The sequence below is a fragment of the Passer domesticus genome, chromosome 9 (assembly GCF_036417665.1).
Source record: "Passer domesticus isolate bPasDom1 chromosome 9, bPasDom1.hap1, whole genome shotgun sequence".
NCBI lineage: Eukaryota > Metazoa > Chordata > Aves > Passeriformes > Passeridae > Passer > Passer domesticus.
In genome coordinates this window covers 36,974,193-36,991,010 of record NC_087482.1, presented here as the reverse complement: position 1 = coordinate 36,991,010, position 16,818 = coordinate 36,974,193, and the positions used below count along the sequence as shown (strand labels likewise).

The following is a 16,818-nucleotide window of genomic DNA, read 5'->3' as shown; positions in this document are numbered from 1 at the left end:
CTCACCTGAGGCTGAGGGTGGGATGGCACATCTGCTTTTCCAGCCAAATTGCAGACTTCAGTCATGAATCGGCTCCTTGGTCTTTGAGCAGCCACATGCATGACCATACAAATGATGAGGGTCTGAATCAGACCTCCAGCAGTCCCCACTGTTGTGCTACCAGCCCACATGGTGGAGATGTTGCAGCAATAAATCTGCTTCTCTATAAGATTTCAGTGGAGATCTCCTCCTTTTCCCTTGTGGCCCCGATGGCTGATCCATACAGGTCCTCACTGCAGTGAATCCTTCACTCTGAAATGTGAGGGAAGTGGACTGCTCCTGCCCAGTGATTTATTGAGGATAATTTCTTTATGGAATGTGGTGCCATTTGGGTAGGATTAAACTCTTGGCATCAGATGAAGGTGTGTGTTTTGCTAAGGGTTTTTTTTCCAATAATGTAATGCATTTCCCATATAACCCACTGTGCAAACAGATCCTGTTCCTTCCTCCTGCCATGAGACTCTGTGCTCTGCTGCTCTTGCTCTCAGAATGCCTCCAATCTGCAGCCCAGCAGCCCCCAGGAGCAGGGGGGATCTTGTGGCACTATCTCTGCAGGTTCAGGCTCAGCTGATGCCTCTGCAGCAGTGAAGCCATGCAGGGAAATCACGGGGATGTGAGTCTGAGGTAGGAATGGACTACATGGGGTCCTGGGATGGAGCCACAGAGCTATGTCTGGAATCAGTGGGAAGATGCTCAAGGATGGGCAGATCTGGATGAGACAGTCCAGGTGACTTGTAAACCTTATACATGTATAGTTAAAATCAGAGTGAAGTTAGAAGAGCTCAGAGACAGAGGGTGCTCATTGCTTCATTCACTCACTGCTTCCTATTTTCCTCCAAACCTAGGTGTCACGCTGGGGTCCATTGCTCCCTTGTCTGTCCTTGCTGTGGATCTTTTCCCTGCCATTCCCTGCTCCTTGCTGCTGTAGCCAGGCCATGGGAGGTGACTGCTGCTATCAAGGTGGTGGCCAATGCAACCCAGCTCCAGGATTTCTGCAGAGACATTTGAGAGATAGGTGCTGTGATTTGTGAGGCTGGACAAGAGTCTTGAGACAACAGAGAAATTTTAAAATGATTAATAATAATAATTTCAAAAAAGAATCAAAGAAACTCCTCTTCTCCCTTGTATTTCAGTTTATCCTAAATCTTTTCACTCAAGCGAGCATGGCAGAGGGGCCCCATCACTTAGAGGGGGGATAAGCATTCACCTTGCAGGAACTAGAAAACAAAATGTTTGGAAACTGTGGTGGAGGCGGGTGAGCAGAGCTCCACTGGCTTTCCCTCCTTTGTAAAGGACCCTTTATAATTCAGCAGCTGACTCCAGCAGCGTCATGAGCTATAATAGGCAATTAGCTCCTAGCAGATTTATGTGACACTGTGTTTTATAAGCAAACAGTCATGTGTGTTTAGTCATTAAATGGACCTGCTTTATCTGACATTCACTGAGACAATCTCTTCCCCCTTGCCTTCCTGAGCACACACTCAGCTCTTCTGCAGCAGTGTGGACACACAGACATCCATACTTGTGTGAAACTGGTGGAAATGCATCATCAGCAGCTGCCTTTGGTTCTGGCATGCAGTGGCAAAAGGTAAACTTATGGCAGTATTTGCTTTTGGAGAATCCAAACTCCATCTGGAGGTTAGAGAGGTGGGAATGGGAGATACCTGGTGCAGGGATGTCCCCCCACAATCCTGAGGACCCTTGGTGAGGTGAGGGGCTGGATGGTCACTTGCACAGCTCTCTGCTGAGGACTGGCATCCAGGTTTTTACAGTGGATGCCAGTCCACTGACATCCACTTCTCCAGACTTGGAAAGTAGTCAGGTTTAGTATTCATAGCTAATTTTAGATATACCTGTGCATGCAGCTCTTCCACACATCCATTACACACTCTACAGAATCTGCTGGTTTTAATTTTTATTAGCACAAGTGCCTTGTTGAATCAAAATTAAGTGGGTATTTGGAAGCATAATGCGAAGCATTACATTTAATGGTCTGTGTTCCTGCCTGGAGAAAGGCAGTCACATGCCCTTTCTCTCTTCCCAAGACTCTGAAATCTTTAGCTACACCTGAATTTTCCTGAGTTCATTGCTACTTCCTATCGTCTGTAAGCTGTAAAACTCCCAGCTGCAACCATTCAGGCTGTTGCATTTTTTCAGATGTATGGCTTCATTCTGCTGCACACCTGCCCGGCCTTGGGTAGTGGTATGTGGGGAGAGGGCAGGTTTGGGGTGCAGGTGGAGCTGTGCTGCTGGAGCTGCTCAGCCCAGCCCCAGGAGAGCTGCTGCGCCTCTCCCCTTCTTATCCAGGTTCCTCTCCCATGTTCAAAGGGGAGCAGGTGTCTGCTTGGGGCAATGCAAACTGACTTTTCCTCAGTCCTAGGGTGAGTCTGCCAGTGCCTCTGGTGTTTGTGGTGGTCGGGAGAGCTGGGACTCTCACCAAATTCCAAGTGCTGTTTTAACCAGTGTCCCCATGTCCACACCTGAGGCTCCTTGTGGCCATACCTTGCTCCTGGCTAATCCTTTGGTTGCTGTGGTTTTGGGTTTCAAAAAAGGCCAAGGGAAAATTGACCCACAGAACTATGGGGTGTGAATTCTTCACAGAGCAGGATTTCCATGTGAAAATCTCAAGGTTGTCTTGGCTTGCAAGTGCTCACAAGAAACATCTTTGTGAGCTTTTCAGAGGGTCACAGAGCACGACTTGCAGCATTTTGTTCTGAATTTCACCAGGAGTTTACATGTCTTGTGTGAATTCTTGTGCTGGCTGAAGTTGACACTGGGTTCTCCACCTGTTTTGTTTCACCTGTGTGATATAAAGCAACTGGAAACCAGCACAGCAGTTTGCATTAAGGCAGCCATGGAAAACAGCTGGAATACATTAATAACTCTGCTGGAGCAGGGTCTCATCCATCTTTCATACTGAACAGATGTTTGCTTTCATCAAAGTGGTGCTGTGCTGATCTTTGACATCAGCCTGTTTTGAGCCTGGGAGGTTGGCAGAGTTTGAAACCAAGTCAAGGCTTAATGGGAAGCAAGAAGTGGGCAAACACAGGAGCTGAGCTTGTTGGAAGCAAGATTTAATAGACAATTCAGGCAAATTTTTAACAGCTGGTTTGATGAGATCAGGCTGCACCAGTTCCAACATCAAATAATTGGAGCTTTGGAATGTTCATATTTTATCTTGTTGTCCTGCTAAATCTGAGATTCCCTGGCTCTTCGATTTCTCTCCTTCTCCTTCCTTCCTTTCATTTTAAGTGAGGCTCTTGCTTTTACTTTTTCTAGTCATTTAGCTATAAGTTTATTCCATCTCTCACACAGCTCCTGTGAATCCTCCTGACACAGTCTAGGATAAATCAGCCTGGGCTCATACACGGGCCATTGCATAAGAGATGGTTTGTGTGTCAGAGCCTAAAATCTACATATGTTTAGATCAGTCCTGAAGTGGAAACATCTGTATGTATTAATATATAATGGCTTTTACCACATGAATGAATAATCCAACTCCCACGATTTGGTATTTACTTTTTTTGAAACATTGCTACTTAGCTGAACACTGAGGGAGAATCACATTTGTGGGAATTAAGTCTTAGTAAGGTTTAGCAGAGCTTCATGGATAAGCTGGAAACAAGTCTAAATGGGGTGCCAGAAATCTTTCTTTTAAAATAGTTAATGCTGTCTGGAATTTCTTCCTTATTTTTTTCACTCCCACTGGCTTTTAAGCACTTTGCATCAAAATGCAGTGCAAATCTGGGATAAAGCACCTGATTTGCCACCTACTGCATTAAATGTCTTCCTCTGATGTCACCTTCCTGCAGCACCAGCTGTCTTTGCAGTGCTAAAATAGGTTCCCAAACCTTGGGGGCTGCACTGTGGGCTGGGGGCTCCAGCTGGGGCATCACCTTATTGCTGGCAAACCTGGCTGTGAGATGCCTCGGTGCACTGCCCATGGGATGATGCAAAAAGCTGTAGGAGAGAAGTTTTACCTGAATCTATTCACTCATTTCAGACTTTGACTCCAGACTCATGCTTTTATTAAATGTTACTGCACTGAAATGCACCTCTTCTGTTGCCGGATTTGCCAGTGTTTTTCTTTTGTTTGTTTTATTTTGTTTGGTTCTGCTGTTTTTGTTTTCCTGTGGTTTGCAAGGGTTTTCTTATTGTTTTTGGCACTGAGATTGATACATACCACACATGGACCTGTATCAATCTCAGCCACCTCTTGAACTGGCACTGTAAATCTCCCAGATTTAATCCTTCATTTAATTTTCTGTGCCTTTCCCATGAGTCAGAGCAGACTTGTAATTGGGAGCAGAGAGAGGGTGCTAACCTGGATATGTGGTAGGGTGACCTTCCTTGAAAAAGCCCTCCTGAGCTCTCCTTGTCCACCCCTTGTTATATCTTGCTGGTACAAGTGTTGCTTATGTCAAACTGATGAGATCAGCAGGGAAGCAAGATGTGATTTGCTTTTCCAGAAGCAAAAAGAAGGGGCTTTTCCCAACTCATCATAGGAGCTGTGTTTTCTAAAAGGTTTCCTTAAGCTTGGTTTACCTCTCTTCACTTGGTCTCCACATGGTAAGTTTAGAGGTGCTAAAATTTTTCATGTGCTCTTTGGGGCACAAAATTTACTTTTGTAATAAGGACTCTTTAAAGTACTATAGAAGTAAAAGAAAAAAAAGACGTTACAACTGTAGCGAAGTCCCTCTTTGTAAAGGATTATGAGACTAAATGTTGGCACAATATCTTTTTGCCACCTCATCTTCCCTGTCTGGTGAAGAATCCAGTGGTTTTTCCTTTGCTTTGTCTACTGCCTGCCACAAGGGATTTGCTCTTGACAATTTGCCTGCTGAATTGGGAAAAGTTATCTGTCTGTAGCAAAGCTCAGAATTAAAAATTGTTGTCTCAAGCCCCTAATTTACAAACTCAGGGATATCCAATGATTGTTTTCATTACTCCTGCTTCTATTTCAGAACTCGTGCTCTGTTTTTTACTTCCTATCCAGGTATATATTGAGAAGTGTGTATTCCAGTTTTCCTCTGTTTGAAATGAAACATCTTTTCACCATTAAAAAGTAGCTCAGGGAACCCTGTCAGTCATTGCTTTTTGTCTCTGCTGCAGTAATATTGATGTATCCTTCTGCTTCATTTAAGGTGGGATCTTCAGCTTTGAGCTGGTCAAAACTGCAGAAAAGATTTATTGTGGGCAAAAATTACCCTTTCACTGAACTGTGATATTTCTTTTCAGCCAATTTAATCCCAAATGGCACCTTCACCTGTTTTGTTTTGGGTTTTTCTGTAAGACTGGGTTGTGACTGAGCCATTCAACATCTAATCTCACTCCCTGCATAATACAGGTCAAAGAGCTTAGCTCCTGTGAACCATCCTCTGAATTGCCTAAGGGCTGCCAAATGCTTCTGAGAAAGATGTCCATCCATCATGCCAAGACACTCTGTAACACAATGTCCAGGTGGTTAATTCTTTGCATTCAGTGGAAAGAGAGGACATGCACATGTCCCAACATCTAGGATGCATCTGTAGCTTCCCTTCTCAAATTCTGACTCTCTAGCTCTGCACTGTGGAGTTCTGTGCTCTCCTGCCAGGCTCACACACCAGACCAGATTGCCTTCTCCCTTCTCTTCAGTACAGCCCTACCTTGTACTTAAATTCCTTTCCTCTCTGGAAAGTTAACAGCCTCTTGATTTAACAGTTCTTTTGTAAGATCTTGCAGGATGAAAGACAACAAGTACCATTTTTAAAGCAATCATAATAAGGATCAAAGGAGAGTTTTTAAAAAGCAAAATAGGTGCAAGAATTTGCTATCACTATCACTGCAGCAAATTGATCTCCACTTCAGAAGATGGAAGTCCTGACTTCTCCCTGTTCTGTCACTCCCAAGCTGTTGCTTTGTGCTTCATGTTCCCACCCAGGCTGTGCATGAGGGTGCCCAGCTCTTGGCACTGCCAATGGCCCTTGAGTCTTGTCTCCCTGGACCTCTGTAAGTCTAAACCCAGAATTAAGTAAAACAGTAAAAACCCCAACAAGACACCAAGATGAAATACGTTGTAATATGGACATTGATAATGTTTTTGGCTTCAACTATTGATATATTAAAAAATTAAAGCTTTTGCCTGCTAAGGTGTAGCCTTTTGACAAGCTACCTTAGTTAGAAGGCAGTGGAAGGCAGCTTGGAGCCAAACCCTGTGCAGTGAAAACATTCATGATAGTTTTCATTAAAGCAAACCTCGTTTTTCTTTTCTGACTAACTCCAGGGTTTTTAAAGATGTAAGTAATAGTGGCCTCTAGACTTAGATGGCACCAAATGATTTGAATGCTGAAGTCTAATAAACTGACAGTACTTAATTTCATTTGATTGAAAACCCACAATAGAGCTGTCTTTTGTTATTTGATTTTACTCCACAGTCACTTAGCATGGCATTTGGAGTTTGAAAGAAGGTAAGTCCTCAGGGTTTGGATTCAGCAGGCTGCATTTTTTATCCACCTCCATATTTAGGAAAGAGTTTGGAAGCTTACATGGAGTTAATAGGGAGAATTGATTCCCTTGCCAGCTAGGATTGACTGCTGCCTGCTGCTTAGATTAATAAATCCAGTTGTATCTAGTGAGGCATTCTTCCTTGGGAATGATCTTAGACTTTATTGGTAATTTCTCACCATATTACAATTGCTAACTTGGATAATTTCCATGAAAGATCAGTCTGAAAATGTATCTTATTCCTCTTGATTTTTTGCTATTGAAAGTTAGTTTCTTCAGATAACACAATCAATATATCAGCAATATTTCATCTTTCTAGCTTAGTGTTGGACTCTCCCCAGTACACTCTATGCTGCTTAATAAGAGAAATTGCCAGATTGACTGGAAAATGTAACTTTAATAACATCATTTCAGGCACTAGAACCATTGAGAAATAATAATCTCATGGAGTTGGTTTTTGCACTATTCTTGTCTCTTGTGCACAGAATTACTGTGGATGCTTTGTGTGAGTCTGTGTGTGCAAATGCCCTGCAAGGGGGTGAGGCACTGCAGGGCTTCCTCTGCCACTGGGTCATCCACAAATATAAACTGATGAAGCTGTCTCGAAATGCCTGGGAGGATGAGAAGGGTTGCAGGAAGGGAAGTCTCTCTCCATTTCTCTCCTTCTGTTTTTTAACACTAGAAATGCAAATCTTGCTGGGGACTGCTTAAGAAAAGTGAACAAGAGAGGGCTCAGTGAGTGAAGAGGGATCTTCTTGGTGTTGATGTTGTTAGAGGATTGTTAGAAAGAGATGGATAAAAGTGAAGATTCTTGGGTTTTGTTTGGGAAAAGCTATTTGTGCTGAAGATCCAGCCTGTGAAATCCCTGAAGCAGCTCTTAATAAGCCTAAATTAATGCACAAAATCATATCCTCACCGGAATCAGGAAAGAGTCATCCCTGATACTTTTAAATGAAAGAAACAAAATCACAGGCTACTTCAGAAGAGCAACATAAGCTCCTCTGTGAACAGAAGACCAAAGGAATGCTTCATTTCCAGAAGTTCTGCATCTACTATTCCCTGCTTTCCTCCCTACCATGCAGAGGAAAATGAGTGGTGAAGTTGATCTAGATCTGGTTTGCACAACAGCTCTTTGCTTTTCTGCAAGCAATAACTTAAGTCTTTTGTACTCAAAACACATTTTTTATTGAAAGTTACAAGATTATAAACCTCTTTCAGGCTGTTCTCTCTCTCCCTCCTCCAGGTTGATGGATATTGGCCACTGGATTCCAGAGGTAGAGAGGACAGTAGATGGACAGCATGGGAATTTAACTTTCATACAAAATCAGGAGAGACAAAAAAAGGAGCTGGTTTTATTTATTTATTTATTTTTTTACTTTTGCGAGTATTTTTTCTTCCATCTCTCAGTACAGCTTGAGTGGAAATTAAGAACTGTTTCCAGGTCCTCTATCACAGAGTCCCTTGGATGTGCTGATTAGATAAAGTGACTCTGTGTTGGCTTCCAAAGCAATAATGAGAACAAACAATGCATTGTAGAAAGGGCTCTGGTATAGAAAAGACATCAGTGTAATGGCAGGTTGATTGTAGATTCTTAAATTGTGGGTTTTTTAATTTCTTCCTTTTTCCTTTCTTTTTTTTTCCTTTTTCTGGAATGTAATGTATTTAATGAAAACACGAGGAGCACCAGATGTTGGCACTGCAAGCTGAGTCCAGCATTCATTCTTATCAGATGGGCCCTGGATCAGTCCTTGAGAGGTGTTTAATATCCTATGAAAGTTGATATGAGTTAAACCTTACCAAAGCCTGGCTTTTCTGCAAAGCCAACTTGAATGGGTTTTGTGCACACAAAATTTGTTCACTAAAAGCAGAAACTCTTCCCACATCTTCACGTGAAGCAGGAATCTTTCATCAGTGTTATCCACTACAGTCTTGCAGGGGGTAAAAAATATGCTCTTATATCCCTTGGAAGCCTACCTGCTTGGTAACAGAGACATGTTCTGGCTCATATCTTGGTCCCATAAAGGCCACTGCTGTGCAAATAATTACCTACAGTATTTCAGTTGAAAATGATTGCTTGAAACAAATTGTTTCTTTAAAAGTAATTTTGGTTTCTTATTAAAAATAAAAAAAAAAACACACAGAAGAACAAAGCATGGAGTTTCTGTTGAACAATAGTCTATTGTATTTTCCTAGAACTGATTTCTGTGAATAAAGCAGCAGGTGTTATGAAATTGTACATGCCTGAGAAAGGTTGGTAGGTGAATGAATACAGAAAAAAAGAAGGTGAGATGTGGAGGGTGTGGGGATACAAATTTCACACTGTGTCTATTGAGGAGAAGAAATTAAGAAGTACAGCTTCTTTTTGGAATACCTTTGAAGTATGGACAAGTTCTTCCTGGCTCAGAAGGCAGGAGCAGCAACTACGCAATTGGATGGAAGAGCTGGCACAACAGCCTCTGGTGGCACAAGAAGCTGCAGTTGATGGAGCACGTCCCCAGGCCAGGGTTGGGAACACAGTGTCATTGCAGTAGGGCTGGCACAGGGACTGGCAGCAGGTTGAGAACAATTTTTTTTTCCCCAGAATTATCTGGGAAAAGGGGATAAAACTCAGTTGTTGTTTTTGGGGCAAGAGCCTTAGTTCCAGCAAAGGTTTTTCTTGTACAGCGTGACTGTTTTCCTGGGATGTTCACTCAGAAATTTGTGATGAGAGAAGTTAAGAGGAAACTTCCTCAACTTCTCATTTGTCTCCTGAGTATGAGCTGGGAGGGGATTTGTTGCCAGTAAAGGGATAATTAAGAGGCTCTTCTTCACAAAAGGCAATCTCTGCAATTTTTACCAGATTTGTTGATACGTGTATTTATGAAATTAGGGAGGAGCTGCTCTGTAAATAACTTGGTCTGTTCTCAGCCTGAACTCGCTGGTTAAGGGGAATTTTTTTTAAATCTTCCTGGCAGAAAGGAAGGGAAAAGCATGTCAAAATACTGGTTGACTTTGGATTAGTGCTGTGGGAGAGTCACATGGAAGGTGCCCTGGGCTGAAGGAAGGGGTAGAGCTGTGTTGGGCACTGGGTTTTTCACTGGCATTCTTCAAGCCCACCCCACCTTCTGAAGAATAAAAAGTGAGGAAACACTGAGCCCTTTCAGGGTTGGGTTGGGATTTTTGTTTGTAGTGGTTTCTTTTTTTGTTGTTGTTGTTTTTTTTTTTTTTTAATGCAGCAATCTAAAATCAGTGTGATGAAAATGAAATTGTGGTGCAGAATCCTAAAGCAAAAGTGACTTTCTGTTTTCTTGTTTTAAGCATAGGAGCATGGACTATCTTGTCTAAGGATTTAGTGTATTGGTTGCTACATGCTTGGATTAGTTTATGTAGGGCAGGATTATGCTTTAGCTCAACTTTTCCAGCATTCCAGGAAAAGCAGTCTAGAGATCACTGATAGAGGTGTTTCATCTGTTTCTTGGGGTTCTATTTATTTATTTTCTTTAAGTTTAATGATACAGAGCCAAAGCACTGTATTTCTAGAGATGGGAAAAGACCTGAGCAGCTGTACTGATTATAGTGAACTCATGTAGAGATTTTCCAAGGGCCTGAGGAGCTGTGGATTTAGATGGGCAGAAGAAAATTCAGGCCACCTTCTGAGGAAGGCTTGGGGAAGGTGGGATCCTTCATGCAAACAGCTCCTTGTCTGAAGCAAAGACATGAGAGGAGCTCTTGCTCTGCAGTGAACTTTGTAATTAAGTAGTTTCAGGAAATCATGCAGTTTGTAACAGTATTCAATGGGCTTTTTGTTTTCCTGTCCTGGGTTCTTTGGATCTGCCTGTCTCCCATGTTAAAGGCTAAGTGCTTTGAAGATGGGAGGCCGCCACTGTGCTGCTCTTGTGCAGAGCTGACACCAGCACTGCTGTCCCCAGCCTGCTGTGGTGGTGCTGAAATAACCCAAACTACCCTCGGGGAGCTGTGCTGGAGGGGCAGTTGGGTACAGCCTTGCTATCCAGCCCAAATCCATCACTGGTGCATGAGATGCCTCTGGCTGTGCTGCAATGTGGAGTGCCAGCCTGGGGAGAGTGGGATTGTGTTGTGTCCTCCTCTGATGATGGTCCAGCCCCTGGCCAGGCTGTAGTGGGGACTGTGTCATATATGAGCTGAAAACAAATTTCAGATTCAGAATGGGTGTGCATGGATATACCACTTTCCCCTTCCTCTCCTTCTGGTAATATATCAACTTTTTAAAGGTGATGAGATGCCTAAAGATGCAGCTAGATGATTATAGTCTGTTTTTGAAGTACATGTCTGCATCTTCAGGCACTCAGAGATCTTTAAAATCCCAGGCACTGGAGGTTTGCTCCCAGAGCTGCAGTTTGAATCATCACTGGTTGCCTGACCCACGCTCGTGTACCCTCTGCTGCTCTTTGCCTGACTACAGATAAATGCCTCCCTTGACTTACAGAATTAACTCTCCTCAAAATGGATCAAATTGAAATTAGTTTTAGTCATTTGGATTTCTGCTTCCAGTGTGATGCTTTTATTCTAGCAAAAAAATACCGGCCTGCCTTAGCGTGAACAGCTTTTGGTTCTTAATGCTGGTTTGGTATTCATTTCCCTAAACAAGGAATGCAATTACCCTGTAGCAAAATAACTGTCTCCAACTGTCTTTTTTCCATTAAACAAATGGGAGGTTTTACCTCTTGGTCTTCCCATAAGATTAATGCACTTTCTCTGCAGGAACTGTCTTAAAGTGATCCAGGAATCTGAACAACTTGCAGACAGCAGCCTAATTGCCATAGAATCTGATTTAGCCAATGCTCATTTTCATTAAGAAGTGATCTCTGCTAATAATAGAGACTAATAGCTCTTCTAAATGAAAAAAACCCCAAACTTTCCTTTTTCCCCCCACAGGCAGGGATAATGAACTCCTAAATCAGTGCTCTTTCCAAGGAAGCCATTTCCCCCCATTTCAGCAAGTTTGTCTTGGCAGCTAACTGATCTCAGGAGACCCTGGAGCCTGTGCTTGCAGGGGCAGTGGAGTCTGCCCTGACTGTCCTTTATTCCTGGCCCCCAGCTGAAGCATGGAGATTTTTCCTGCTCCTTCATCTGTTCAGTTTGTTTTTGAAGGAATGAGATGGGGATTCTCTCTCACTTACTGTCACTGTACATTATACACTGTACACTGATGTGTATCACTGTTCTGCACTGCTTCTGCAGGGGAGGAGAGTTCAAAGCTCTGTGTGAAGGTGTAGGGACTCAGTTCTTCTCTCTCTGGTGTTATGTAAATAGTAAGGCATGTAAATAGTAAAAACTGTTGTCAAAGACTTACAGGAACTTTGTATGTTGCCACAGATTCCCATGGGATCAATATATGGAAAGTGTTGCAATCTAAGTTTTATTGAGGGTCTTTTGCACTTGGTGAGCTTTTCTGAAAGATTTAGAGCTAGCATTGCTACCACTGCTTGAAAACCATCAATTCACAATCTTTTTTTGGAAGATTTCTGGCCCTCTTGGTGTGAGAGAAAAAGCTTGATAAATACAACTCTAATAGCTCCAGCATGGATTGCTTGCAAAAAGAACCTGCACAGGATTTAAAAAGAGAGTTACTTTCCCAATTTTAAGGAGAAGAGAGATTTTCAGTGCTTGGGTTGTTGCCTGCAATTTTGGCCGACTGAGCAATCAGATTTGTTAGCAGCCTCACCCCCAAACCAGTGCTGTGCTAGGCAGGAGAAATTACTGACAGCACAAAAAGGAGTTCCTTTATTAAAAAAAAACCCAAACAATGTAACCTCTTGCACAAACAAACAAAAAAGTTCATCAGAAGTGACTGCATTATTACCAGCTTGAGTGGCAGAGCAGGAAATCGGCTGCAAATGAACAAAGAGCCGTGCACACGGTGGGGTTGCTCCTGCAAGCAAATGCCAGTTCCCATTTCAGCAGGCCGCGTGTGGCAGCCTCCTCTGCTGTTCAAACGTTTTAGCCAGATAATGAGGGGAAAAACCCAAACATTTTTCACATAATCAACGGAGTTTGGAAGGGAGGAGCAATAGGAGAAGGGTAGCTGTGGTGCTGATTATTTGCTGGCTGATGTGGCTGTCAGGAGCAGTGGCACAGGGCGGCGTTGCTAATTGCCGGCAGGGCCTGTAGCTCGGGTCACTGCTCTTGGCCACTTGGCTGCTGCTGGAAGCTGTTGTTAATGCACAGGCAACCTGGTTTCTTGCTCAAAGGGAAACCAAGGCATGTTTGCCAACAGCTGTTGGGGTAGGGAGGGCAACTAGTAGCGAATTGGGGTTTCCTATCAACACTGATGGGGAAATGGAGCGCAGAAGGGTGCTGGTGCCTGTCTGGTCTGGGGCGGTGTGTTTATGTGAAACAGATGGTTCTCTGCTTCAGTTTGCCAGCAGATTATGGAGCTGGCTTTGAACCATCTTGCGTGGTTTCCCAGGAACGCAGGGATCCCATCCACAGCAGAACCTCACTGCTTTGAGCATGTTATGTGGGGGCAGAGCTGGCAGCAGTGCTCTCCTGTGGAGGGCAGCTGCATGCTGGGGTGGTCCTCACCATCCACAGTGGCCTGTGGCACCAAAGGCACACTGATGCTCAGTGCCAGCAAAAAGTTCCAGCCCTGGGTGGCCCAGGGTATGTTGCAGGTGCCTTTTGCACAGTTACCTCCAGTGTTGAAAAAGGAACCTTATGCTGGGTTTCCTGAGCTTTAGGATCCCTCTTCCAATGTGCTGCTGCATTTGGGAAAGAAATAAAGGGTGATTGTAGCTGTTGGGAATGTGGGCAGGGAGCAGTTGGATTTGTCCTGCTGCTCCCCTGGGCATTGCCATTTTCCTTTATACACCCAAACCATCCCTGTTATCGGACTCTGCAGTTCTGCCAGGGATGAGGTGATAGAGAGGGTAAACCAGAATATTGGGAAAAACCTCCTGGTGAGAGAGAACCAGGATATTATGAGAAACCTCCTGCTAAGAGAGACTAAGATTTGCACCATCTTTCTTTTGGCTATGGGAAAGTGGGCTGCCAGCAAAATGAACATTGAGGTTGAATCCACTCTGTACAGACCCTTGTCTTGAATGAGGCTGAATTAAAATTTTTGTTCACTTTGTATGGAGTGGGACAAAAACTTCTTTGTACCTTAATTGTAACTTTTTTAAGGGCTGTGGACCCGAATAAATGGATAAGGTTTTCAGTAACCTATATTTATACTATCATGTACAACTTCTAAATCTTCACAGCTACTAAAAAATTCAAGAATGTGGTTACTGAGAATGGGAGTTATTTGGTACTACATGGTTACTGGAAATTATTGATTGGAAAAGTGCCAGCTTTTTATGAAATGCCATAAAAATAGACATTTTAGATGGATGGAAATGAGATCTGTAAAAAACATGCTACCTTCTCTGCAGATAAACTCTGTGATAACACTGTAGCAGTCTTCCAATGGGACAATACAAAGATGCTTTAAATTTTAGCTTATGCTGGATAGTGTATTTACAGTGTATAATGCTATTCTCTCATCACTCTGACTTTTTATTCCTTTTAATCATTTAAAAGAAGGTGCTCTCTATATTGCACAGAGGCTGGAACAGCAGCTGGAAAAGGTGACTCTGAAATAATGGGATCTATAAGAATAGGCAGTTTCACTCAAGTATAGTGATTTAGTGCCCTGTTAGTGTCCTGATGTATGACTGCATTTCCAAACACCGTAAGTTTTTCCACAAGCATAATGACAGGCTTGAAACTTGTGATACGAATGCCCCAGCTTTCTCTATCCTCAGCTGTTCCACATAATTACAGGAGTAAGGGAATTTTGTTCTCTCCTAGCAGATTAGCTCCAAGAAGAATAAATCAGATAATGTTACTGCCTTCCCATTTCCCTCTCTACAAGGTGAGAGTCCACATGGTGCAGTGCAAAGCTGGGGCTGGTAATGTTTTTTCTTGCCTGCAGTCTGTGATACAGATGGGATTCCAATTTTGTTGTCACAAGGACAACTTCTTAAAGTGCTCTGGTTCAGTTGCTTATGGCTTTTGGTACTAATTTCAGCTTCTGTGTTTGCTCTGCTTACAGATGATGGCCCTTACTCAAAGGGAAGCAAGGACTCTGGAGGGATGGATGCAGCCCTGGTCTCCAGGAGGCAAAGCATCCCAGGTAAAGGAGGGGTCAGCTCCTGCTCCAAAACATTGGGTTATCCATTACAGTTTACCTGGATACCACTAAAATAAGTAAAACCCCTCAAAACACTAATTTTGGTGCATCCATCAGCAAGGCTTTTGCTGGAAGACAGAAATGGATGGTGGTAACTGGTCTCAGTGAGTAGTGTGTTACTGGTACAATCCCTGTCTTGTGTGGGCCTGTTGACAGTAGCTACAGGGAGCTGGGAAAGGACTTATTCCTGCACTGAACTGACACTCACAAAGAAGAAAACAGCAGCAAAGGAGAGAGGGAAGAAATGCTGCCATAGCTGAGCTCCTCAAGCAGGGAGGGAAACTGGCAAGCTTCAAATCTCCCACATCTGACTAAGTTTGTTTTGATATTTAGTCAGTCACAGCAAATTTTTGTGTGAGATAAACCTTCCCATGCAAAAACACCCCGGGAGCTGAAGAGGAAGTGGAGAAATGGTAATTAATTTGCCTCTGCTGGCACTGGGCTTCACGTGCCAGCAGCACTCCAGCAGGTCTGGATGGGCTGCCTTGGACAACTCATCTCCTTTCTAGGAAACCCAGGGACTTGGTTTTGACTTCTGGCTGCTAATGACCCGGTCACAGGGTTGGTTTAATGTGTTCTAGGTAATGGGGAGCAGGTGGGGCCCTTCTGCTATTGCTTCATCTTTCAACACTTGTTGCAGAGGATATTCTGCATCACACCACTGCAACACACCACTGTAGGGCAGCCCTGATGGGGAAAGGCTCACAAGAGCCAGTGCATTCAACAACCCCAGCTGAAGGCACCTCAATAGGGAGGGAAAAATTCAGGTGTGCTCTTCCTGCCCTGGGATGCAAAATCCAATCATATATGCCAGTAGAAAAAGATCCAAACCTGTTCATATGTCATGCTTAAAGACTATGTCTTGAAGGACCAGATCCTCCTTAACCAGCTCACTTTTACACTTTGTGGGTCTGTGACAGTGGCAGTAGATTTATAGAAGCATGGGTCAAAATTCCTTATGGCTGACCTTGATTGGTTGATGTCAGGGATCTGCCTTTTTTGGAGCAGTAATTTCTCCTTGAACCCATAACAATGGGTAATTGCACTCTGGGAGTTCTCATTTTAAACACTTATCAAGGATCAAAATTAAACCTCGTTGAAAAGCTAATAATCTCCCCTTGTGGCACCATCTGTGTTGATCAGTCATGTCTGTAGTTGAGAGGAAATTTGCAGGATGGTGCTGGATGTTGTTCTTTCCAGCACGGTGGCAAGCCCTCCCAAGGTTCTGGCAGCCCCTGGGCTCCTGGGCTGGTGAATTGCAAATTAACTTACTGCAGTTGGCAAGGGATCAAAACTGAGTTTAAAGAGCAGAAGTATTATGGACCTGACATTTTTACAAGGAGCTGCCAGTGCCACATTAAATGGGTGCCCAGCAGTGCCTAAACGCCGCCAGACTGGAGTTGGATTGCAAAGAGGTTCCCTACTCACATTAATCAAGTGCACAGATTATTCTTGGAAGTGCTTTACAAAACAGGTAGTGCATGGCAGGACTCTTAAGTGAGCTGCAATTTCTGGTGTCCTGGTGGCTTTGAACAGGAGCAAAGTGCTGGTGATGAGGCACCAGAGTGCCAATACACCCTGTGTTTTGGATGGGTGGACAAGGCCCTGCACCAGCAGAGATCTTCTGTGTCAATATGCTCTTTAAGGGGCCCTGCCTTGCTCTGGAAGTCAGTGTGCAAGAGGTTTCAACTGTTCCCTCTCCAAACAGAGCATCTCATTTAAGCCTGCTAAGGTTTACTGTGTAAACAAGCACCTGGACCATTTGCAACATGGGGTTTTTGTCCACATCAGTGGGGCTGCTGTTTGTTGTGTGCTGGCAGTGCCAATCACCACCTTCTCCTCATAGCCTTGGAGAAAGGCACCCTGTGTGAGGGTGACTGGTTTCCTCCTGTAAAATCATGGAAGATTTCAGTATACTGAGATAGTGGAGGTGGATGGATAATTCTATGGACAAATTGTGTAAAAGCTTCTGAGAGGAGTCTCTGACAAGGTGTGGATGTTGTCCTTATTTGCCCCAGGGCTAGTCCCCCTTTAAGCAGAGTGTGAGTCTGTTGTATGCAGTATTGCAGAGCTGCCTTTTTCCAAGTCTTTTGGAGCTCTTG

General features: G+C 43.6%; 1 protein-coding gene across 8 annotated transcripts in view; it reads left to right on the top strand.

Moving 5' to 3' along the window:
- GRIP2 (glutamate receptor interacting protein 2) overlaps positions 1-16,818 on the top strand; it is a 262,009-nt gene that overhangs the window by 187,474 nt on the left and 57,717 nt on the right. For 7 of the 8 annotated variants that reach the window (XM_064432760.1, XM_064432759.1, XM_064432757.1 and 4 more), the window contains exon 2: positions 14,579-14,659. In XM_064432760.1, coding sequence (XP_064288830.1) covers positions 14,579-14,659 — 81 coding nt within the window. Of the gene's footprint in view, positions 1-1,581; positions 1,628-14,578; positions 14,660-16,818 lie in introns of those variants that run through there. The other variant, XM_064432763.1, reaches the window with a different exon arrangement.